This window comes from Manis pentadactyla, chromosome 2 (assembly GCF_030020395.1).
Source record: "Manis pentadactyla isolate mManPen7 chromosome 2, mManPen7.hap1, whole genome shotgun sequence".
NCBI classification, from domain to species: Eukaryota; Metazoa; Chordata; class Mammalia; order Pholidota; family Manidae; genus Manis; species Manis pentadactyla.
Window position 1 is genome coordinate 104,263,447 of NC_080020.1, and position 24,358 is coordinate 104,287,804.

A 24,358-nucleotide genomic window follows, 5' to 3' on the forward strand; every position below is an offset into this window, starting at 1 on the left:
TCCTGCGACCAGCTCTTCTCCAAGTCAACCCTGATTTCTATCTTGCTTTCCCCAATTGTACTCACACTTAGCACATCACATGTTCTAATACTAGTTCGGGGGGGGAGTTGGGGGGAAACCATCACACTTGCATATAAGAGGAAGAAGAGTTTACTAACATTTGAAAATACCGTTATTACTCTATGTTCGCCCCTGGTCCTCAGCTAAGCAATTAGTAGGATATAAATATATCCTATCTTCTCTATTCAGGAGGATACTGCTTATGAATTGGAAGTCTGACACAACACTTACATGACCTAATTTTGAAAATTAAAAATAGAGAAGACCTCTAGACTTATTTTATGAGGGAAAGATTAAAGGGCACAGGCAAGCACAGATTGCCTCTCTCTGCTTTGGAACACTAGCAGTTTTGTTTTAACCTATAACATGTGATATTTAAAATGCCAAACTTCTACATGTCTGCAGTAACAAGGTGGTTATCACATTGAATACCATTTTTTGTACTTTCTCTCCAGTAAGTAGACTTAGTATTAACACATGAACTCAAAATGTTAAGGGACTATAAACAAGCCCAAATGATTTCATTAAAATTTAGCTTAGCAAATTATTTTCATATTCTTGGTGGAAAACCTTTTTATTCATATTTAAATGCAATGAGCAATTTACAAGCGAAGGAAGTGGCATCAAACACTGTCCCTCCGCCATATGTATTCAGTTATGCTGGGCTTAGATCTAGGTTTCTCCACTCAGAAGTGGAGGACATACTAACCCTTGGGAAAATAATTTCTAATGGCACAGCCCTCAAACAGCAATGCACTGCCATCTGCCAATATAACAAACGGTACTAGGTGCAAGATTTATGCTGTTTTGTAGCCAAAGCTCTCTTCAGAGGATATGAAATAATAACCATAAAATTAAGCACGTAAGAAAACAAAACATACCAAACGGTTTTAAACCATCAAAAAACATGTCACAAGACCACGTTTACATTCCCTCAGGTCCCAGAACAAAATCTGTGGGATTTTACACACGTTCTAACAAGCTTGTTTGTTTGGTTTCCAATCACATCATATTAAAAGCGAACTGGGAAGAAGAATGGGGTGTGGAGAGACAGAAAGAGTAAGGGATTCAGGGTTGGAATGTTCTTTACCCAGGTCACAGTAACCCCTGGGACAGCTCCCCTTTAATGACCAGACTAAACGGTTTGCTTTTTTCACTTAGTCCCTTCAACTCACAGATGCTAAAGAACTTGAGGCTGAAAGAAAATTCTGTTTGATCCTTGAGTCTCCTCTATGACTTCAAGCAAGGACTTTAATTTTATTTTGGGCCAATTGTTTCACAACTAGTTGAAGTTAAATTTTGTATGAGTGTCTTAAACAAGTTAGAGCTTTAAGAGTAATGAATCTTCAAACTGTATGCTGCAGACATCAAAGAGGATGTTTATCATTCCTTCCTTTCCAGCTTCCCGTTGCTAATCCCTCTAATTTTAAGTAGACAAGCTCTAGAAGATGCTTAAAAGTGACTATCCACATCCAAAATGAATCAATGCCTCATTTATCAGTGACCCAACAGAATTTCAAGAATGAAAGAACTGGATTCAAAGCCAAACACACTAAATTTTAAGTTAAAAAAAAAGCTTGCAGACATTGAGAAAACAAATCTCAGTTGCTCAGTAGTTTTCACTGAAATAATTTTCTCAAATGAAATAAGAGATACTTACAATCATTAACTTCTTGTCATTTAAATTTTAAGAGAAGTATTATTTTCTAATAGGATCAGATATATTTGTAAATCTTCTATTCTTACATCTATGATAATACATACTCTTTTTAGTTGGAACTAACACTTAAGCCCTATTACTAGGGAAATTATCTAGGCAAATTAATTTTTTAAGAAAACTAAGCTCTACCCTTTGAATTCATGAAAGAAGATAAAATTGAACATTTTATAAAATTTCAGCCATTTGCAAAATATCTAATACTTAAGGTATTCATGTACCTTTTCAAATAGGGCAAAAGTAATTCTTGTTCCTGTGAATGGCAATGCACTGCTTTCATGAAAATCAGGCAGGCCCCTCAGGCCCTTAACAGTGAACACTGGGGCTGATGAATATGTGCCAAACAGAGCAAGATTTTACTTTTTTAAACAGCATTTTATAATTCCTCTTTTATCACATGGCTTCCAACATTACTGAGAGAGTAACCCTTAATACGGGGAAGCCTGAGTGTCTGGCATATGAAAGTGAAACATATTTAATGAGACAGTAACATTCTTCTTTAGTGTACGAGATGAATCCACTTAACCAAGGGTTGGGGCGAGGTGGAGGGGAATCATCATTATTTGCCAGTTGGCATTAAAAATAACCAACATCCCCCAGGTTTGAATTCTGACAATAGCTGCTCTATAAAAATTGCAGATGTGTGCATGTATTTTATATATGGTAAACAGACATGCACACAGAAAGACACAGACAGACAAGGTGAATGAGGAGCATTAGGAACACAGATGCTGTACAAACGACCTCTATGCTCATTCACCCCTCCTGTTTCCCACCTGCTTGCAGCAGCTCCAACAGCCATGAGAGTCATTGTGAAAAAACAAAAAGGCTAGAAGCTTGTAGAGAATGTGCAGGGTTTGAGAAATAGAAGGGAGGGAGCCGTGAGAAGTCAGAATAAAGGGCGCTGATCCAGGGTAATAAAAGAGGCAGAAGTGGCAAGTCTAATGAGGAATATACGGTCCCAAATCACCCTCTGCCACAGAGTACTCCTTTATTGCACTGCTTAAAATTAAATGATTAAACAGATACTTTAATTAAAAATGCAAATGTTGAAGAAATCCAGGCTATCAGCATGTATATAAAGTTGCTCCATGCACCTTCTGCTTCCAACAGCTAGCTTCTCTAGGTATCTCTCATGTGGAGTAAATGAGAAACGTGCTTGGGACAAGAACGTGAGGGTAGATTAGAAGTAGGAATTAGTAATTATTTGCCTATTTAGCAGCAGGAATTAGGAATTATTTGCCTGTCCCATATTAGTTGTTTGGGAGGCCTTTGTTTGGTATTTAATTATCTTGTTTGTAAAATTCATAATTTTTATTTATGTCCCTAATATAAATATATACACATATATCAAAAGAAACATCTTCGCTAACTGCTAGGCAAAAGGAAGTTGTGAGATTTATCTGCCAGTGTCAGCAAAGTGAGAACTGAGCCCTCAGTAGTACGTTCCACTCCGCCCGACTGTCACCCCTCTGTCCCAGGCACTGGAACCACTTGCTGCTGGGTAAAGCAGTGATGCAGCTCTGGAAAAAACAGCTGTTTTCTCCATAGAGTCGGTTGTTACACTTCAGACAAAGAAAAGTCCGCAGAAACTGCCAAAGGTCCCATAACACACCCATAATAACTGAGGACAGGGGAGGCTGGTACAGTGTGAGCAACCTGGCAAAAGGCGGCTTGTCCAGTGGCCCTGGGTCAGGTTGTAGCCGACTTCCCAGAGAAACTACTTAATTTTCAGTACGGCACACTTCAGCTAAAGGGGAAAAATCCAAGGGTAAGTATAATAAGAAATATAAACAAAAATCTCTGATTTTTCATATTTAAAAACATCTTAACTCTACTTTAAAGTTATATGTGAAGACCAGAAACTCAGAGCATGGGGAGGGAAAGCTGTATCACAAAAGGCCAAAGGTGAGTCTGACAAAAGTATAAACCTGGACTTTGTGATACTGGAAAAAAAAAAGTAACATGCAGCTCTATGAATGCATGTATGTTACTGCCATCTTTTTTCTACTTTTATGTGCATTTCATGTAGTTTTCATTAGAAGTTGTTATTCAGTGATAGTGGATCTTGCAAATTACCTTTTTAAATGGAGAAAATTTGGTATTTCTAAACCAGCAGTTGTTCTACAAAACAAAACCACAACAAAATTTTTCTCTTATTCTGTTTGCTCTTAAGGTACATATATCAGGAATTAGAACTGGAATAGTGCTATGAATAATGATGCCAAGTACTACCTCCTCTGCCAGGTCCTATGCTGGACACTGCCAGCATTATCCGCAGGAAAGGGTTACCTTGGGCCTTGGTTGCTCAAACCCTGCACTTTCCCAAGACTGGCCCTTGGCCAGTTACTAGAAAATGAGCTCTGAGACATTGGAATATTCTGCCTGATAGGAGTGGTTCTGTATGCCTAAAGTCTGGAGCCACGCAGTACCAGTTTGCAAGACAGTTTATGCTAACAGATGTGTTATAAAGAACACATGTTTTTGCTCTGGGAGGCTGCAGTCCAAGTAGTTGAGGTTGGTCATAAAGGCACATCATGCCTATGTGACTAATCGCTAATAAATCCCTGGACACCAAGGCTCAGGTTGAGTTTTCTGGCTGGCAACATTTTGCATGTTGTTGTCACACATCGATTGCTGGGAAAATTGTGTCCATGTGACTCTACTGACAAGACACAGAAACTTGTGCCTGGTTTCTCCTAGAACTGGCTCAAGGAGCCTTTGCCCTTTGCTGATTTTAATCTGTACCATTGAGCCTGAGAGTAGTTTTCAGGATGCCCTTCTGGAAAAGCATATTATCTAGTTCAATCCTAAAAACCCTGCAATATTACTATTTCACGGATGATAAAACCAAGACTCCCAGAAGGTAAGTCTTTTGACTGATTGATTAAAAGGAATCCAAATCAATCTGTCCATTCCGGGATACCCACTATAACCATATTATGGGTTATATGCCTGTGCAATGTATAAAAGGAGTCCTTAAATTTTCTATAGATCAGAATCCTCATCTAGAAATTGAAAAAGTCAATCACCTGCCTTTTCTTTCTGGCTTTTTTTTTTTAAGACTATTTTTTATAGTAGTTTTAGGTTCAGAGATTTCTCATATCCCTCTACCCCCACAAAGGCATAGCCTCTGCCAGTATCAACATACCCCAACAGAGGGGTATACATGTTCCTAAAGATGAACCTACAGTGACACAGCATTGTCACCCAGAGTCCACTGCTCACCTTACGGATCACTCGTGGTGGTATATATTCCATAGATTTGGAAAGATGTATGATCGGTATCCTCTGTTATAGGATCATACAGAATAGCTTCACAACCCTAAACATCGTCTGTGTTCTTCCTGTTATCCCTTCCTCCCCCACAATCCCTGGCAATCCTCATCTTTTTAATACCTCCATAGTTTTGATTTTTCCAGAATGTCATATAGTTGGGACTCATATAGTACATACCCTTTTAGATTGTCTTCCTTTACTTAGTAATAGGAATTTAAATCTCCTCCATGCCTTTTCATAGCTCACTTCTTTTTAGTGCTGAATAATATTCTATTGTCTGGATGTATCAGTTTACTTACCCATTCACCTACTGAAGAACAACTTGGTTACCTCCAGGTTTTGGCAATTTTGAATAAAGTTGTTATAAACATCTGTGTACAGGTTTTTGTTTCAACATAAATTTTCAATTCCTCTGGGTAAATACAAAGGAGTAGTGACAGCTGGATAATATAAAAAGAGTATGTTTAGTTTTATAAGAGAACTGCCAAACTGTCTCCCAAAGAGGCTGTTACCATTTTGCATTCCCACCAGCAATGTATGGTAAGTTCCTATTACTCCACATCTCACCAGCATTTGGTGTTTTCAATGTTCTAGATTTTGACCATTCTAACAGGTGTGTAGTGGTAGGCACCTACATCTGTATTTAAAAGTGCCTCTGAAATGTTAACATCTCCCAGTATGTATCCCAAAAGCTAGAAATGCCAACACTTCTGTTATAAAAAGTCTTTTATGAAAATTAAAAAGCCTTTTGTGAAATGACTGCCCTAAGTAGATTTCTCCCTGCCAGTTACCTACTGGAAAGGAATGTGCATATTGGATATCAAGAATAGAGGATATTGGAAATTTTTAATTAATGACATAGGAAGTCAACACAGGAAGCTCATATAAATCAAGCTATGGGTTGGGTGGTGAAGGGGGTCAAAAGGTACAAACTTTCAATTATAAAATAAATAAGTCTTGGGAATGTAATGTACAGTATGTTAACTGTACTGAATATTTGAAAGTTGCTAAGAGAGTGGAGATTAAAAGTCCTCATCAAAGAAAAAAATTTTCCTGTGTGGTGACAGACATTAACTAGACTTACTGTGGTCATCATTTCACAATATATACAAATATCAAATGGTTATGCTGTATACCTGAAACTAACATAATGTTATCTGTCAATTACACCTCAACTAAAAAAAAAAGCCAAACCAGCATGATTTTTTTAGAATTAAATTTAAAATCTTTCTTGGCCCAAGTTTCATAATTCTGGGGTCAAATTCAGCCAAGAATATGCAATTCTTACTGAAATCATTTAATTGAAACTCACTGAAATCACCACTGTAGGCTGGTTTGCCCATAAGAATGGACTGCTCCTGAAAGAATCAAGAAATAATTTGGTTCACAGTGAACAATTCACTTTTTTCTTAACTAAAAATGAATTTGACCATTGACTAGAAGAATCATATCAAATCCGGTGGTGACAATAAAGTAATGACTGCCTTTCAGCTGGAGGGTCTAACGTTTTTGCTGCCTATCTAGCTGTGGTGTGTTTTAATGAGAAATGACAACTGTATCAGCTTTAATCCATGAGGCAGATTTTAGCATTCTGCTTAGGTCTCCCACATACCCATATCTGAGACTTTGTTCTTAAGATCAGTGATACAGATACAGACTGACAAACATATTATCACAATCACGAATGCACTCAGCTGAGATTTTGCACACTGACTTCCAAATGAGAAACCTAGAATTTAGTAGATTCTCAATACATATGAGGTTCCACTGGTTGCCCAGAATCACGAAAGCTATCTAGTATTCATATAGGAATACACCTATTGTGAACTTAAATCATTTTAAATACTGTACTAGGTCCTATGTCCATAGGAGTACACTTTAAAGAAGAGCTTCATTCTCCATTCATGTGTTACCAAAGGTAATATGTAGCTTCCTCCAGTGTAATGATTGACACTGCAGAAAAAAGGGCAAGTGTGCTTCCTGACTGATGTTGAAAAAGACGAGAAATGTTTTAAAATTCCTTCAGTAAATTTCTCACTAGGAAGAAAATGATTTTATGAAAAAGACACCCTCATTGATTTTTTTAAATGTAATTTATCAAAGAAACGAAACATTTAGATAAATTGCAGATTTCTCTCACCACCAATGTCCCCAGAAGTATACGCCATCAAGGACTGCTCACTAAGCAGATCTAATGCAGTCAAAGTGACAGAATTTAAGAGGACATAATGAGTACTTCTGCTCCACAGAATCATTATCTATCTCTACACTTCCTTATAAGGCTGACTTCTGGTCCTACACCACAGAGGGCCCTGCTAACTTCAGGGTTTCGATGAAGAATAGCTGAGAGCCCTTATCATAAATGGATTCAACACAACTGAGGAGAAAGTGAGAAAGCTAGAGAAATAAATCCTCCTTCAGAAAAGTTATTGGCATGAAATGCCAAATGCTTTTAACTGAAGCTCTTCTTGTCATAAAGCAATTCTTAAAAAATTACTGAAAATAAATTCTTGAGGGTTCATGTGGATTGGCAATTTCTGTTATACTGTTGTTTACTCAAAACTATTTTTAATGAGTGAGATACAGAGTTTGCCAAAGTATTTTCCACAAAACAGTTCTCAAGATCTGTTCCAGGTCTGTAATCAAATAAGTTGAAAAACCCTGAAAAGGTTCTAAAAAGCCAACCACTACACTTGTTTAATATTAACTAAGCATCTCCCAGACATATTTGGCCACTAAACTAACATCTAATTAAACAGTTTTGAGAAATGCTATCACATAATGTTGGAAAAAATATTACTGTCTTTTAAATACTACTGTCATTTAAGACATATTGGGACATATTTACTATATTCTAGGCACTCTACTGGGAACCAAAGTTTCGGTTTTCAAAAAGAATACTGATTTAGTTTTTGCAACTTTTTTTGGCTTGGCTTATCATTCATTTACATGGCTCTGTCCTTAACATTAATTTTGATTTCTTTTCTAATTCTGTCTGAACTGTGTTCCTCATAGATATGAAAACCTAACACATGTAAGGTAGTTACATTAGTCTGACTCCATTCTGCACTTGAAATGCAGTAAATTACTCTATTAAATGATTTTTAGATAACAAATTGCACTTGTTTTTTAAACAAAACAATATGAAAATCCAAAAAACTACAATACTTCAGAGCTGGCTGACAAACCCTAACACTTTCAAGCCATTTAGTAAGGTCTTTCCAGTCTACATTTCAAAATGATCAGAAAGAAACCATCTTGGGGGAAGTCAGTTAGCAGCTAGCTTTCTCTGAATTTCTGTACCAGGAAAACTGATCTGACCACAAGCGGGTTTAAGTGGGTGCCTCCCTTTTAAGTTTGACTTTGAATGATTTAGCATCCTCCATTTAATGTGCCAAGGTGTCGGCCACAAACTGGGATGTCACTGATATGCAAATGAACTATACTCAAGGCATTGTTGCCTTAGTTATTCTGTAATGGATTGGACAGAATCTATTTACATTCTCATCCCATCTTCCTCAGATTTCATTTTGCCTTGTTCTTTTGTCCTACTCATGGTCTCTGTCCTCTCCTTGAGCATAAATACATCATATATTTTCACAAAAGTGCCACTTGGGTCAAAGAAAAGACTAAATGAACTGGTCTGTGATAATAAAAAGCATAATCTTGATATTAAAACCAAGCATACTATGCAACACAGAATTATCAATCAATAAACCTTAAAAAGCTGTGTGTGCTTAATGCACTAAATACAAATTGCTATTGAATGGAGAGATGAGGTCAATAAACAGCAGTTAAGTTGGTGTTAAGAAGCCTAATACATGAATGGATGAGGAAGGTGGCTCTTGAAAGCCAAAAATGGGGTTTAAATGTGATGTGAAGAGAACACATTTGAAGCCTTCTGAACAGAAAAATGCTATGATTAAGTTCATCCTTAAAGGGTGAGGTATAAATGAAATGCAGGGGTGAGAAGCTGTTTATCAAGAATTTTGAGACCACTTTAAGGCCAATTACTGGGGCATCAAAAGGGGTGAAGTGGAAGGTGGATAGTGATAACTGAAACTGAAATTCCTTTTAACTGGCTCAAGTGATGGGATACTGACGAGGGAAAGGCTGGGAAGAAAAGCTTCTTTTAAAGAGGAAATAATGGATTGTTTTGATGTGCTGGGTTGAAGTGTCCCCCCAAGTGAGACAATTCAATTGAACAGAAAACCTAAATTATGACTATGTCACAATAAAACAGAAATGACAAGCCTTATTAATAAAAACGTATCTTATTAGTCTTTCCTGGATGAGATTTCAAAAATCAAAGGAATGAACACGAGAAAGATTACATGTCAGTAACTTAACTAAACTTGCACGCTAAGTCACTGGCAGCTGTCCTAAAGCAAGATTTCTCTACTACAACACAATCTATCCAAAATCAAATCTGTGCAGTGAATAACAATATCTTTAGGATTGATGAAATTTCACTTACATGTTTTTTAAAAAATGCTGCAGAAAGAAGTGATGGGGAATTTAAATGAATCAGCTCAATATTTGCATAAGGATTCCACAGCCAATATACACTATTTTTCCACTATTAATACTTAGCACTGGGCTCAGGCACTTCCCTCGCCAACCAGTAGATTTTCAGGACTCCCGCTGGCAGACATCCCACCAGCAATCCTTCCCTGTCCCCAAACATTCCCAACTATTCTAGTCATGCCAGTTCAACCAATGCTCCTTAAACCTTTATATAAACACTGTCTTAACACTGAAGTATCTCTCTGCTCTGCTTCTTAACTCTAAGTTATTTAAATTGCTGAAGCCTCAGTTTCTTTAGCTGTAAAACATAAAATAGCTGACAAAAACTTACTTGTCTTTGTTGCAAACACAAGATGTTAGGCAGGCCTAGCGCATGGCAGAGACCAAGCCCAATAAATATGATTTGTAGTATAATCTTAATCCATGAAATCAGTGGAGTTTAAGTATTTTTTAATATAAAAGCTACAATGAAGTTATATTTGTGTTAAATTGGTGGTTATTTTAGGCCAGGGGTTTTAAAACTAATTTAACAATGAAACCACTTTCAAAGAAAATTTTATACAGAAAAGGACTAGAGCAGCTGAAATTTACAAAGGGGTAGAAAGCCCAGATCTCTCACTCAGCTTCCTTCAGGTTTCCTTCCACCTGCCACCCTACCTTCCGAGGTAGGTTCCCAGGGCTCCAAGGAACATACTTTTTTTTAAAAAAAATCATCATTTTGGATAATTGATGTCACAGGAAGTTAAGGGAAGCAAGTCCTAATTGCCAAGAGGAACATGCTAATTTTTTATTTTTTTAAAAATGATCATTCTTTTTCATCCTGACCCCTTAAGGAGTACTCGATGGTTTCAAAATAATTGCATATGCCAAGATTTCTAAAATGAGCGAGGACTTTCATAACAAAAATTCAGATATCTTTTTGAGATTATTGAATTCCTTCTCCACCCTCGCAACTCCCCACTCCTGCATGCACGTACACTTCTCCTTTCAAAGAAAGTAAAAACAGAACAAAAACAAATGCACTTTAGCAGTCAAGTAGATTGTCTCTCCCCAAGGCACCCCATGAGTAGGGAATTACACAGTAGGAGCCCAGGTGAATTAGGGCTCCCAGAAAATAAGCTTGATTACCTGTGTTGCTGGGGTTTTTTTTAATGAATTAAATACTTCTGGAATCCAAACTTTCCATCATGCTCTGATGCCCCTAACTCTCTGTTATCCTAGGCAATTGCACTGTCTGTTCCCTGAAAGCATTTGAACATACGACCCAGAGACGAGGGCTTCTAACTTAGCTAGGCAACTTCCAGATTAACAAGCAATTCCACTACAAGTGACATCACCAGACTGGGGGCTTCTTGAACCATTTAAATATCTGTATTCCTGATCAGTTTGGTTAGGAAGTTGCTTCTCACCTGCCAGAAGACTTGGTGGCATTCATTTAATTCACCTGACAAATAATTATTTGAGAAAATATACTGTACTAAGCAGTCAGCTAGGGGCTGAGGAAACTACAAAGAGCAGGACAACACCCTGCCTCCAAGATGATCAAGTAAACAGGTGCTAAAAATACAGGGTGGCAACACAGTTTGAAAACACCTAGCTGAGTCATACGGGGGAAGGGATGCCTAGAGAGGCTTCTCAAGAGGTATTTGGCTTAAGAGAAGTTCCCAACAGTGAGGGCTGACTAGGGTTAAGAACAGAGAGAGGTGGAAGGTAAATGTTCAGGAGAAAGACTCAGGAGAAAGAGGAGGTAGCAAGTGATTTGAGGGACTGGAAGTACCATTGTTAGTGTTATACATAATGCTGTGAGACATTTGTATGGACAGAAACTACTAAAAAGGGGGTAGGAGGGCACACTTCAAAAGATGCCAGTCTACCCATGACCACAGAAGAGTCTCGATTCATACAAGGTGCACATTTATAGGCACCTCCAAACATTCTGTCAAATATTCAATTTCTAGCTTACCAATGATTTCTAATATAAATATCAGATTTCTTATCATGCAGAGTGACATCTCTTGATTGGAAAACTCCCAATTTAATAAACATTTTTTATTTTCATATCCTTTCTAAAGAAAACACACTGTTATTTTCTTGGGTAAAAAAAGTGAGGTCTCAAGATATGATCTTTGGATACATATACATTATATGCAAACAGACATCACAATTCTAAAAGAATAAATTCTAGTATGTTAATAGAAGATGGAGGAATGTGTTTATTTTCTTCTTTTTCACTTATATTTTTTTTACAATAAACACTTCTTATTTGCATATTTGTAAAACCTCAGTTCTATCTTCCCAATACTTCTTTTGCTAGAAGCTGACAATCAGGGAATCCCACGGGGTCTTGGCCAGGCCCACTGGGCTCCCCTTACTCTCTCCTAGTCTTAACCATTGGCACCAGGAATTCAGCCTGCTTTCCCATCCCTCCAGGAGCTGTCACCACCCAACTTTACCCCTTCTGTTTCTTCTGCCACTAGCTGCATGACTGACTGCAAGTGAGATGAAGGATCAGAACCCAAATCCTTTGTGGTCTAAAGAAATTTACTGCCAACAACGAGAGAAATAAAAAGGCAGATTGCAAGCATGACAAAGCATAGGGAAGAATTACTTTTTAGATTTTCAGATCTTATACAGTTGAGGCCTTTGGTTTACAATTCTTAGCAAACCCTAACACTGGGAGGCAGCATTAGGTAGCAGCCTATGGCAGGCCATGGACTACTGGTGACTGTGGAGTTACTTCAAGTCCAGGAATCAGAGATGTTCGTTATAAGGACGACTGCTTGAATGAACTCATCTTGCCTTATATATACATATACCACAAATTTTTCAGCATATGTAGGTGTATTAATAATCAAATTCACAACACTTAACACTTCCTTTCTTATCATTTCTCAATCAAAAGACACAAAAACTACTGTTCTCAAGTGTCTGCATAATTTTTTGAAGTTAAAGTGTCTCCATGTTCAAAGAAGCAGGGAACTATAATGTAGAGGAATGAGCACAGGTTTCAGGAGTGTAACAAAACAGGGTTCTTCATTTAACTAAGTATTCATCATTTAAATGTGTAAAATTTGAGCTTGTTTCTTTAACTCGAGTCTCAGTTGGACATCCAAATGTGAGAAGAATAGTAATTCCACGAACCTTCCCATTAGAGAAAACTAAGAGAACTCAGCCTTCCAGCTGACCATCTGCTACCCCTCATTCCTTACCTAAAGCCCACTCGAGCAGAAGACCAAATGTTGACAGGCACTTTGACCTCCAAATGAAGGCCAGTACTGACACAGTCACCTCTTGACATTTCCTTTTATCCACAGAAATGTAAGAAAAGTGTGTAAAAAAAATTCTCAATATTATTTCTTGTTTTGAATAACGACATCTAAGTGAACCCCTGCCTTTAGAACAGAGTGTAACTCAGTTCTTGGACAATGTCAAGAGGGGGACTGGTTTATTAAGTTTTATCTACAATCTGAAGTGAAAATTATTCTTTAAGTATGTTCTCAAGGATTAAATGAAATGATAGTTAACTATAATTCAACATCATCATATACTACCTCTCTGTAAGATTCACACTTTCTTTAATGGTGAACACTAGTTTAACTGAAATGATGCTACTAATTGAATACTTTAAGTTGGTAAGAACATTACAACAAAATAGCAGGATTATTTAAATTTATATGTCCAACTGATACATCACAATAAATATGCATAATATATATCAAATTCTAATTAATGAAAACAACATATTTTTATTTTCAGGAAAAAAATGTCTCCTCTGCCATTGGCTACACATCCACAAAGGAATTATCATCAAAGAGATTATTACTATACTAAAGCAACTTTTTACATATTGTTTTGTAGAACAAATTTTTGAGACTAAGCAATCACATTAACAGTTATACCAGTTATTTTTCTTCTTTGAGGCTGTTCCACATTAGATACACAAGTCCTAGGTATTTAAATCAGGGACCTAAGAAAATACCATCCCTTAACAGGATTACACAGAAAAGGAAACTTACTTTAAAAGCAACCATGGTGTTTTTATGTTCCTACAGTGAAAATTGATGTTATCTTGATTAGTTAATTATTCATCCCAACCCCCTGGCCTTGCTTCTGGAAGCATCCATGCCTTTCCCACCTCTTGCCATTTAACACCAGTTCAATAATTTACTGAGAAAGAAGCTTACTGCAGTTACCTAACAGATGTTAGAAAATAAGTGTATGGTTCACCCCCTCATTGTACAGTAAGTAAACTGAGGCCAAAAGAACTAAAGTATCTTATTGAAAATAAAGCTAGTTAGTTGAAAAACCTACCAAGGGCTTTCTCAGTTCACCCTTCTCACTAGGTGAACAGCAACAATTGTGAAAAAAACTGCTCAAGCAGTTATCTACCTAATTTTGTGGGGAACGTTTTCAATGGGCCACACAGTGTATTTTAACTGTTAAAATAATCCAAGAGGATATTAGTCATTCACCAATATTGTTTGGATAATGAGTGTAGGGTCATTAGTCTAATTTAATAATTCCTTTTATTCATAATTACAAAGATGGTAGTACTACAAAGTAAACTAAGAAATATCGTAATTTTATTCTCCCCCGTAAGTATGTATTATAAATGTTGTATTTCCAACTACACCAATTAATTTATCAACCCTGAAGTATAGGCAAACTGTACATATGGGAAATCTGATAACTGTTTCAATAAAAGCTTTGTTGAGATTACAGACTGCAACACAGATCCTAAGCATTTTAAAGGCTTACATTAAATTCCAAGTGTTTTACAAATGTATTTACAGAAGGAAGCTCCTTTGCAATTTCTACATTCATAAATGTTTCCATTAGTTAGAAGATATTTTGGAATGTGGTCACATGATACTGGATGTCAAGTCCTGAGAAGCTGCTTCTGTGACAGTTCCCATAGGTGGTCACTGCTCTTTTAAACCACTGGGTCCCCAAAGGCTGAGACTGGACAAAAATCCTAATTTAACATGTGAAGATAGCAAAACATATTTATTGTCTATCTTTGTTATAACTCTACCTCCGAAAACACAAAATTGGATTTGGTTTTTTTCACACTGTTAACAATATAGTATTAATACATGCATTTGTCATTCTTCCCTCTCCAAAAAGAAGTTACAACTCTAGCAACATAACTTCCAAATTCTTTACTATAAATGTAAAAACCGAAATACCTCTCCTTTAAAAAAAAGATGGAGAACTGACAGACTGCACATTCATGTCAACCTTCAGAAAACGCGGAAAGATGCAGCTTCCACTCACCAGGAAAATAAACTATTTCTGTGACATCGTGTACGTCTTTCATGCAATTCACTTCATACCCACTATTCCGGTTTTGCACCCGCTTGACGCTCAAGCCCCAAATGCTTCAAGAGCAAGCTTCTACTGTAGAACAGCTTTTAACAGGAACGGTGCAATAGTTGGGCTCACTGCCTGTGGCGTGATCTTAGAAACACTTCAATCAAGCATACTTATTTTTCCTCTACTACTTAAAGCCAAGGGAACTCAGGTTTGGGATGTAGCTAAAGGACAGCAGTTAAGAGGGACAAAGAAAAAAAACTACCCAAACAAGGAACACACTAAGAACAAAGGAAACACAAGCCTGTGAACAGGAAATGAAGCAACTCTATACACATAAATACCTTTTGGGGCCGCCAACGTAGGTGAAAGTAAAGGTGGAGTCTGAGTACCTGAAATCTGAAACGAAAAGTCCTGTTAAAGGTTACCCCTTGAGTGTATTTTTAACCCTGGTTATGACTTGGCCCCCTATTTGGTGGCGCCAAGGGGAGGCCTGGCGGGGCTGGAGAGCCTCGAGGTCCCCTCTCTGCGCCCCGTCCTAGGGGATGCTGCGCACCCCGGGCGGGGAGTCGCGGGAGACCGCCCCCCGCAACAAGTGCCGGGTGCCATGGCAACGGCGGGAATTTCCCGGTCCGGGCGACCGGAAGCGGCCCCCGCCGGGCTCGCGGCAGCGAAAGCAAAATCTGGTCCCTCGTCCGGAGGAGCAAAATGGACGAAAGGCGACCCCAAACAAGGGCGCTGGGCGCCTCGAGAACCTGGGGAATAGTCCCTTTTCGTTCCTGGGCAATGCAATGCCAGTCGGAAGGGACTAGAAGGAACTGAAGGGGCCGGAGGGCGGCCCAGCGCTCGCCCCAGGGGGGGCCTCGCCGGGCGCCAGGCGCAGCCGGCCGGCGCAGCGCAGCGCAGCGCAACGGGCTCCATTCCCGGCCGCCGCCGCCGCTCAGCCCATTGCGCAAACCCGGCGGGTCCTGCCCACCCCACTCGGCCGTTGCCGCTGAAACCCCGGAGGCAGGCTTGGACGCTCTGGGCATCCACGGGGGGCAAAAATGCCACGCACCGCCCCTCTGTCTAGATCTCTGCTTGGGCCACCAGCCTTTGCCCCCAAAGCTGGTGGCTGCCCTAGACCGGGGGGAAGGGGAGAGGCTGGCACCCCCTCCCCCTTTTGACTCTCGCTCTCGCTGCAGCAGCTGTTGCCAGATGAACCCCGGATTGGGGACGTGCAACCCAGCCCCACCACCAGCCACAGGCGTCGTGGTCCCAAAATTGGGGAGGGGAAAGGTGGGCGGGCAGAGAAGGTGGCACCGGGTCCGAGGCTCTGGAAAGGCGAGAACTCACCTGCAAATAGGCAGTCCTTCTCGGCTCTGGACTTCTGGATCACGACGTCGATATCCTTCTGAATTCGCTCTTGCCTTGAACACATCCCCATTAAATAAATCCCTGGAAAAGAAGCAGCCGCTATTTCCACCCCACCCCACCCCCTCGCACGCTTCCAGCTTTCGTAAATATTCAGTTAAAAATGAAACCTCTAGCCGAGGCAGGGGCTGAAGGCGAAGTGGTTTCGGAAGTGCTCCTGGGTGAGAGAGGAGGAGGAGGTGGCGGTGGCGGAGGAGGAGGGGGAGGTCGGCTTTGCATTCCCAGATGTGACCGCCCAGCTGCCGCTCGCCTCTGCTGGATTCCGATTTCCTCCCGTCCTGACAATGGATGGTGATGACACCGAGTCTCACTTTCTCCCTCCCCCGCCCGGACCTCCGGCCGTGGGGGGCCCCGGGTGCTGGAGACTGCCCGAGAGCGATCGCCGGCGGGGCGGCGGGGCGGCGGGCGCCGGCGAGGGGCGAGCCCCGCTCCGCCTCACACGCGCACACCCCTCGCGGCCGGCTCGCTGGCCTTCCACACCCGCGCACACGCGCCCGCGGGCGGAGGCTGCTGCGGCGCCGCCCGCTGCAGACCCTCCCGCGCCCGCCGCGCCCGCCTCCGAGTCAGCGGGGCCGGGCCGCCGGGGTTTTAATAGTATCCGCCATCCCGGGGGCAGGCTGGACCTGCCCCCACACACCGACAGTCCCTCGCGCCCGGGGCTGAGTGGGAACGGAGGTAGTGACTCCCCGGGGCTCCCAGCCTGCCACCCCACCTCCAGCACTTTTATGAATTCGACTCCACTTTCTGAAGGAATTACGAGTCGGATGGAAAACCCAAACCGGAGTGGCTGGGAAGGAGGGAAAAGGAAGAGGAAAATCTTTACGAATTGAAAATAAATAAATAAAAGGAACAAATCTTTCCTTGTTGCTACATCAGGCAAGATGGAAAAAGCCTTGAAATTACACCAGACATTACACTCTCCCGTGCCCTTACTGACAAAGTCTTTTTCTCCCAGATGCAAGTAGTTCAGCCCCTTGGAGGCGTCCTTTAAGAAACACAGCCCCCTTCTGAGGGACTTCTACTTCCAAAGATTCTTCCCCGGTTCTTCCCCGCGACGTAAAATTGGCAGAAGCAATGGGTAAGTGCCAGGGTCTCCCAAAATGATGGATATCTGTTTGGCTTCCTTTAAAAAGCTACCCATTTGACGGCGCAAAACTCCTACAATTCTCTTGTCTTGTTTAGAAATGTTCCGATTTCCCCCCCGTTCTGCCTGAGGCCACCTCCTGCTGGTGTAGCTCCCTGCCTCTAGACTGCCCCAGGCCAGGCCTCCAGTGGGACTTTCCTTGTTGACCCTTTCTCCCCTGAGAAGGCTTCCCTGAGCAGACCTTGTAGCCTTTGGTTTTGCGTTCCCAGCTCCTGGTGCAGTGCCTGCAGTGTAGGAGGGAGGCCTAAAAGTTGACTGAATGCAGGGATGGTGTGCCTTGCAGTCTCTTTTCTTTACAGGTACCCCCAGCTTTAGTCAGCTTCCGTAGCAGCATAAGTACCCAAGAGCTGCAGACCCTTAATCAGTCCAGTCTGGAGTCTGACAGTGGCGGCATGATATTTAGGAGAATTAGAAATGACTGTCAACCCCCGCTTGATTCTTAAGATTCTAGAGAAACAAAAGCAATGAGAGGTCATACACTCCAACTCGGTCATCTTGCAGAAAAGAAAACATGGGATGATTTGTTCTACAGCCTCAAACACACCACATTCACTGTGAATTACAAGAGGAGAGGTTCCTCAGCATCACGTGGCCTACTGTGGTATTTGATAGAGTAGAGCCAGTCACAATCCTGTACCTCTCCTGCTCTAACCTCCCCTGAAACTTCCTGACTAGCACAGGGCAGGTTCAAGTCCTTCCCTCCTCAATACACCAGTTTGTGTAAGGCCCTTCCACTACCTAAAGCACTTTTCTTCTCTTCCACATAACTTCTTTCTTTATTCCTGTGCTTGCACTTCTCTAAAAAGTTTAAAAATCTATCAACTCAGAAGAATTTGTAATTGTCAGAGAAGCTTGCATTCTCTAAGTAGAACCCTTACTACAAATAAATTTGAAATAATTTGAAAGCTACTTAGTGGGTTTTTAATCTGGATCACCTCTTTACTACTCACTCCATAAAATAGGCCTTCTTATGAATTGTCCTGTATTTGATTTTTTTCAAGCTTCACAAGCTGCCCTGTTTTTGTTAAACAATGCTAACCTCACTGTTCATGCCCTTAAGGTGTAATATATTTAAATATTTTTAAATTTTAAGATATAAGATAAAAAATAAAAACTAACTTTTCTATTTGTATGCATTTCTGTGAGAGAACTTTCTCTAATAAAACTATACCAAGGCATCAATATTCTATGCTAGATCCTTACGGCATGATTCTTTCAGACTCTGCCCACAGTCAGTATTTGTTTACCCTGCCTCATTTTAGATTCTTACTTAAACATTTAGATTATTTGCATTCTTATTAAAAACCATATGTGCCTTTGAGATGAGGGGGTTATACCCCTGCCTTAAACACTCGTGTGGACACAGACACACACACTTATTTGCATTCAGGAACATAGTACAAAGCAGACCCTTAATCTACTAAAAGAATAAAAGTTATCATTCACAATGAGAGAGAATTCTGGTGGCATAGTAAATTGAAGATAATAATCTGTATTTTGCATGATTGAATCTAATAAAAAAAAGTCCCATCAGGTTAGAAAAATGATCCCAAACCAACAGATAGACTTTATTAGAGGAAAAATGTAAATTCCTCACCTATGCTAAAAGACCCCACTTTAGAAGTATCAGGTAATGGAAATGTGGCATTAAGTTCAATGATGTGATGGGTATTAATAACACACTTATCCAGAATTTATTAGAGCAGCTGGATACTGCTCTATGTACTTTACATATATTAACTCATTCCACATTCACAATAACCCTATATGGTAGCTGTTACTATTATCCTTCACATTTTACAAAAAAAGAAACTGAAGCACAAAGGGGTTAATTAACTTGTCTAAGGTGAGACTTAGACAGCAAATGAAATTTTCCTCTCTCCAAGCTGAACTGACTTTAAGGAAAATAAGTGTTCGAAGGATCATTGTGCAGTAAACTGGCCAGGCTCATAGCAGCAGGCCAGGAGTTAAGCCATCAAGAAGCCCTTTAATGTATTCTGAGGAAGACCTGGAGCCTATAAGCTCTCAAAGGAGCCTCTTCTAGAAGGTTACATCCCCCCTTCTTGCACTGAACTTCCTTTCCCAAGTGAATCCCAGTCCTTAGTAAGGTCTTAAGAAAAGTGAAAGCCTGGCCTCTACTATTCCATGGAGATTAAGAAAAGAGGAAGGATAGGAGGGGGGATTAGCAAAGAGAACAGCCCCCTTTCCCAGAAGGACCATGGGGCTAGCAATAGTGAATGCCCATGGGAATGTCCAGAAGCCTTGGAAATAACGCTCTGATAATTTGCCTTTATGGTAGAATCAGAATGAAAAAAGGAAAAGGGTGAGTCTGAGGGGTTGCTATGGGATGAGGAAGTGGGATTTTATTTTGAGAGAAATGGTAAGCCCCTGGAAGGAAAGTGATCGCAAAATTCTTTTCAGTTATTAGATTTATACAACTTCCTGCAATGGTTCTGTAGTGGGAAGAAATCCATAAAATTCAAAATGTGAGGTCCAACTGGCCTCTTCTAAATGAAGAGGATTTGGGAGATTCTTTATAGAGCCAATAGCAGTTTTGCCTTGAGAGGAACTAATCCTTCTCTCCTGATCTCAACTGATACGTAGTTCTAGCAATCCAAGTATGAGCAAACCGAAGTCAACCTTGAATAAACTTGACAAAATGAAAGAGAATTTGGGGTGGTTTGATGTAAAATTCATACAGGTTTGGTCCTTCGATGCTCCCTAAAGTCGAATGGGGAAGCACAGCAGCCGGGCTGAAGTTTTATGGTCTTTCTAACAAACTTAATAAACTAACCTAATACCAAAGCTACAGTGTACAACCTGAACTGTGCTTTCTAGTTCTGAGGTTCACTTTAATTTAGTCCCATTTGTCTTTCATTAAATTCTCATTCCCATTTCAACCATAGAAGATCCTTGGCCGTAGGTAAATTAGGTGCCTCACCATCCCATGCAGACAAACACATCCATCTCAGCTTGTACTCCCTCATATTCTGCTTTGTCTTAAGTAATTCTCCTTTTGTTTTTTGTTTTTTGGGGTTTTTTTGATATTGTTAATGTACAATTACTTGAACAACATTATGGTTACTAGACTCCCCCTATTATCAAGTCCCCCCAACATACTCCATTACAGTCACTGTCCATCATCGTAGTAAGATGCTATAGAATCATTACTTGTCCTCTCTGTATATACTGCCTTTCCCATGTCACCCCACCACCACATTATGCATACTAATCATAATGCCCTGTTTTCCCCCTAATCCCTCCCTTCACACCCATCCTCTCCAGTGCCTTTCCCTTTGGTAACTGTTAGTCCATTCTTGGGTTCTGTGAGTCTGCTGCTGTTTTGTGCCTTTGGTATTTTTCTTTGTTCTTATACTCCACAGATGAGTGAAATCATTTGGTACTTGTCTTTCTCTGCCTGGCTTATTTTGCTGAGCATAATACCCTCTAGCTCCATCCATGTTGTTGCAAATGGTAGGATTTGTTTTCTTCTTATGGCTGAATAATATTCCATTGTGTATATGTACCACTTCTTCTTTATCCATTCGTCTACCGATGGACACTTAGTTTGCTTCCATTTCTTGGCTATTGTAAATAGTGCTGCGATAAACATAGGAGTGCATATGTCTTTTTCAAACTGGGCTGCTGCATTCTTAGGGTAAATTCCTAGGAGTGGAATTCCTGGGTCAAATGGTATTTCTATTTTTAGTTTTTTGAGGAACCTCCATACTGCTTTCCACAATGGTTGAACTAGTTTACATTCCCACCAGCAGTGTAGGAGGGTTCCCCTTTCTCCACATCCTTGCCAACATTTGTTGTTGTTTGTCTTTTGGATGTTGGCCATCCTAACTGGTGTGAAGTGATATCTCATTGTGGTTTTAATTTGCATTTCTCTTATGATTAACGATGTGGAGCATCTTTTCATGTACCTGTTGGCCATCTGAATTTCTTCTTTGAAGAAGTGTCTGTTCAGCTCCTCTGCCCATTTTTTAATTGGCTTACTTGCTTTTTGTTTGTTGAGGTGCGTGAGCTCTTTATATAATTTGGATGTAAACCCCTTAGCAGATATGTCATTTATGAATATATTCTCCCATACTGTAGGATGTGTTTTTGTTCTACTGATGGTATCCTTTGCTGTACAGAAGCTTTTTAGTTTGATATAGTCCCACTTGTTCATTTTTGCTTTTGTTTCCCTTGCCGGGGGAGATATGTTCATGGAGAAGTTGCTCATGTTTATGTCCAAGAGATTTTTGCCTGTATTTTTTTCTAATAGTTTTATGGTTTCATGACTTACATTCAGTTCTTTGATCCATTTCAAATTTACTTTTGTGTATGGGATTAGACAATAATCCAGCTTCATTCTCATACATGTAGCTGTCCAGTTTTGCCAACATCAGCTGTTGAAGAGGATGTCATTTCCCTATTGTATATCCATGGCTCCTTTATCTTATATTAATTGACCATATATGCTTGAGTTTATATCTGGGCTCTCTATTTTGTTCCACTGGTCTATGGGTCTTTTCTTGTTCCAGTACCAAATTGTCTTGATTACTGTGGCTTTGTAGTAGAGCTTGAAGTCAGGGAGCATATTTTCCCCTGCTTTATTCTTCCTTCTCAGGATTGCTTTGGCTATTCGGGGTCTTTTGTCATTCCATATGAATTTTAGAACTATTTTCTCTAGTTCATTGAAGAATGCTGTAGGTGTTTTGATAGGAATTGCATTGAATCTATAGATTGCTTTAGGCAGGATGGCCATTTTGACGATATTAATTCTTCCAAGCCAAGAGCATGGGATGAATTTCCATTTATTAGTGCCCTCTTTAATTTCTCTTGAGAGTGTTCCGTAGTTTTCAGGGTATAGGTCTTTCACTTCCTTGGTTAGGTTTATTCCTAGGTATTTTATTCTTTTTGATGCAATTGTGAATGGAACTGTTTTCTTGATTTCTCTTTCTGCTAGTTCATCATTAGTGTATAGGAATGCAACAGATTTCTATGTATTAATTTTTGTATCCTGCAACTTTGCTGAATTCAGATATTAGATCTAGTAGTTTTGGAATGGATTCTTTAGGGTTTTTTATGTACAATATCATGTCATCTGCAAACAGGGACAGTTTGACTTCTTCCTTGCCAATCTGGAAGCCTTTTATTTCTTTGTGTTGTCTGATTGCCGTAGTTAGGACCTCCAGAGCTATGTTGAATAAAAGTGGGGAGAGTGGGCATCCTTGTCTTGTTCCCCATCTTAGAGGAAAAGCTTTTAGCTTTTCACTGTTAAGTATGATGTTGGCTGTGGGTTTGTCATTTATGGCCTTTATTATGTTGAGATACTTGCCCTCTATACCCATTTTGTTGAGAGTTTTTATCATGAATGGATGTTGAATTTTGTCTAATGCTTTTTCATCATCTATGGAGATGATCATATGGTTTTTGTCCTTTTTGTTGATGTAGTGGATGATGTTGATGGATTTTCGAATGTTGTACCATCCTTGCATCCTTGGGATGAATCCAACTTGATCATGGTGGATGATCTTTTTGATGTATTTTTGAATTTGGTTTGCTAATATTTTGTTGGGTATTTTTGCATCATGTTCATCGGGGATATTGGTCTGTAATTTTCTTTTTTTGTGATGTCTTTGCCTGGTTTTGGTATTAGACTGATGTTGGCCTCGTAGAATGAGTCCTTTTGTTTATTTTTAAAAGTGCATATACAGTGCACATTTTCAGTGCTATTTAAGATATATATATTAGTACAGAGAGTAAAATGTGAAGATTTCTAATCCCTAATTCTGCACCTCACCAAAAAGATAACTAGTATTAATAGTTATGAGAGAATCTTTCCTTTCTTCATATATACCTACACTCAGAGATTTATACATATAAATTTTAACTGAGAAAGAACCACATAATTCTTGTGGTTTTGCAACTTAATTTTTCCACTGGCATGGAGAACTTTCTATTTCAGTGCAAGGAGATCTAGCTCATTCCTTTTAGCTACTGCAGAGAATTTTATTGAATGGATGGCCATAATATATTTTAACCATGCCTCTGCAGTCATGATGGGTTTTTCAAAGTGCTTTGTGATTAAAACAATTTGCAATAAACACACATCTTTATCCACAGTTGCAGCAGTTTCTCTGGGATAGATTTAGAATTGGATTGCCTGGATTGTAGAGAACTGACAATTTAAGAATTTGATAGGTATAAGCAAATTGCTCTCAAAATTATCTTATTTTATATTCCACCAACTATTTTTGAAAGTACCAAATTCTCTTCAACATTCCCAGCAATAGGTGCTATCAATCTTTAAATATTTTTCTAATTGGCTGGATGAAAAATAATCATCTTGTTTCTATTTGCATTTCCCTGATTATTAGTGAGGTTGGGAAAATAGTGTTTATTGGCAATTTGTATAGTCCTTTGAGTATGTAAGCATAATTGAGTATGATTGCCTGTCACATCCTTTCTCTCTTTTCCTGTTGGATTTCTGGCTTTTTATTATCTATTCATAGAATGTCTTTATATATTCTAGATAGCAATCCCTCTTCTCTTACAGATATTCTTTAGTTAGACAGAATTTAGAATTTTTGTTTATTAAAAATAATAAAAATAAAACATTGAAATCTAATACCTTCAAACCAGATACTAATGTCTTCAAAAAAATCTTTCCTAATTTCTCCAGCTCACTAATATTTCCTCTTCCCTCTCCTCCCCATTTCTCTACTATAAGTTCCTTCAAGTCAGGAATTGGTTTTATTCATCGGGTTTACTCATTAAATAAAGTTAAATAAATTACTGTCTCATTAACTAGTCTGTAATATTCCTAACTAAGAGAAGGATATGTAGCATTTCTAAAAAGTTATTTGATGACTAAACATTGGGATTTCTGATTCTTTGGTTTTCTGGCAGTT

At 39.5% G+C, this 24,358-nt stretch overlaps 1 protein-coding gene across 3 annotated transcripts in view; it reads right to left on the bottom strand.

Annotated features, from left to right (window-relative positions):
* Nucleotides 1-16,775, bottom strand: part of PARP8 (poly(ADP-ribose) polymerase family member 8) — a 177,402-nt gene extending 160,627 nt beyond the window's left edge. For all 3 annotated transcript variants that reach the window (XR_005027730.2, XR_008995037.1, XM_036900391.2), the window contains exons 1-3: nucleotides 16,420-16,775; nucleotides 16,232-16,333; nucleotides 15,241-15,295 (exon numbers count right to left, since the gene is read on the bottom strand). Coding sequence is in view for 1 of the 3 variants with exons in the window: in XM_036900391.2 (XP_036756286.2) it covers nucleotides 15,241-15,295; nucleotides 16,232-16,333; nucleotides 16,420-16,528 (266 nt within the window). In the remaining 2 variants the exon portion in view is untranslated. The remainder of the gene's footprint in view (nucleotides 1-15,240; nucleotides 15,296-16,231; nucleotides 16,334-16,419) is intronic.
* Nucleotides 16,776-24,358: the final 7,583 nt, after the last annotated feature.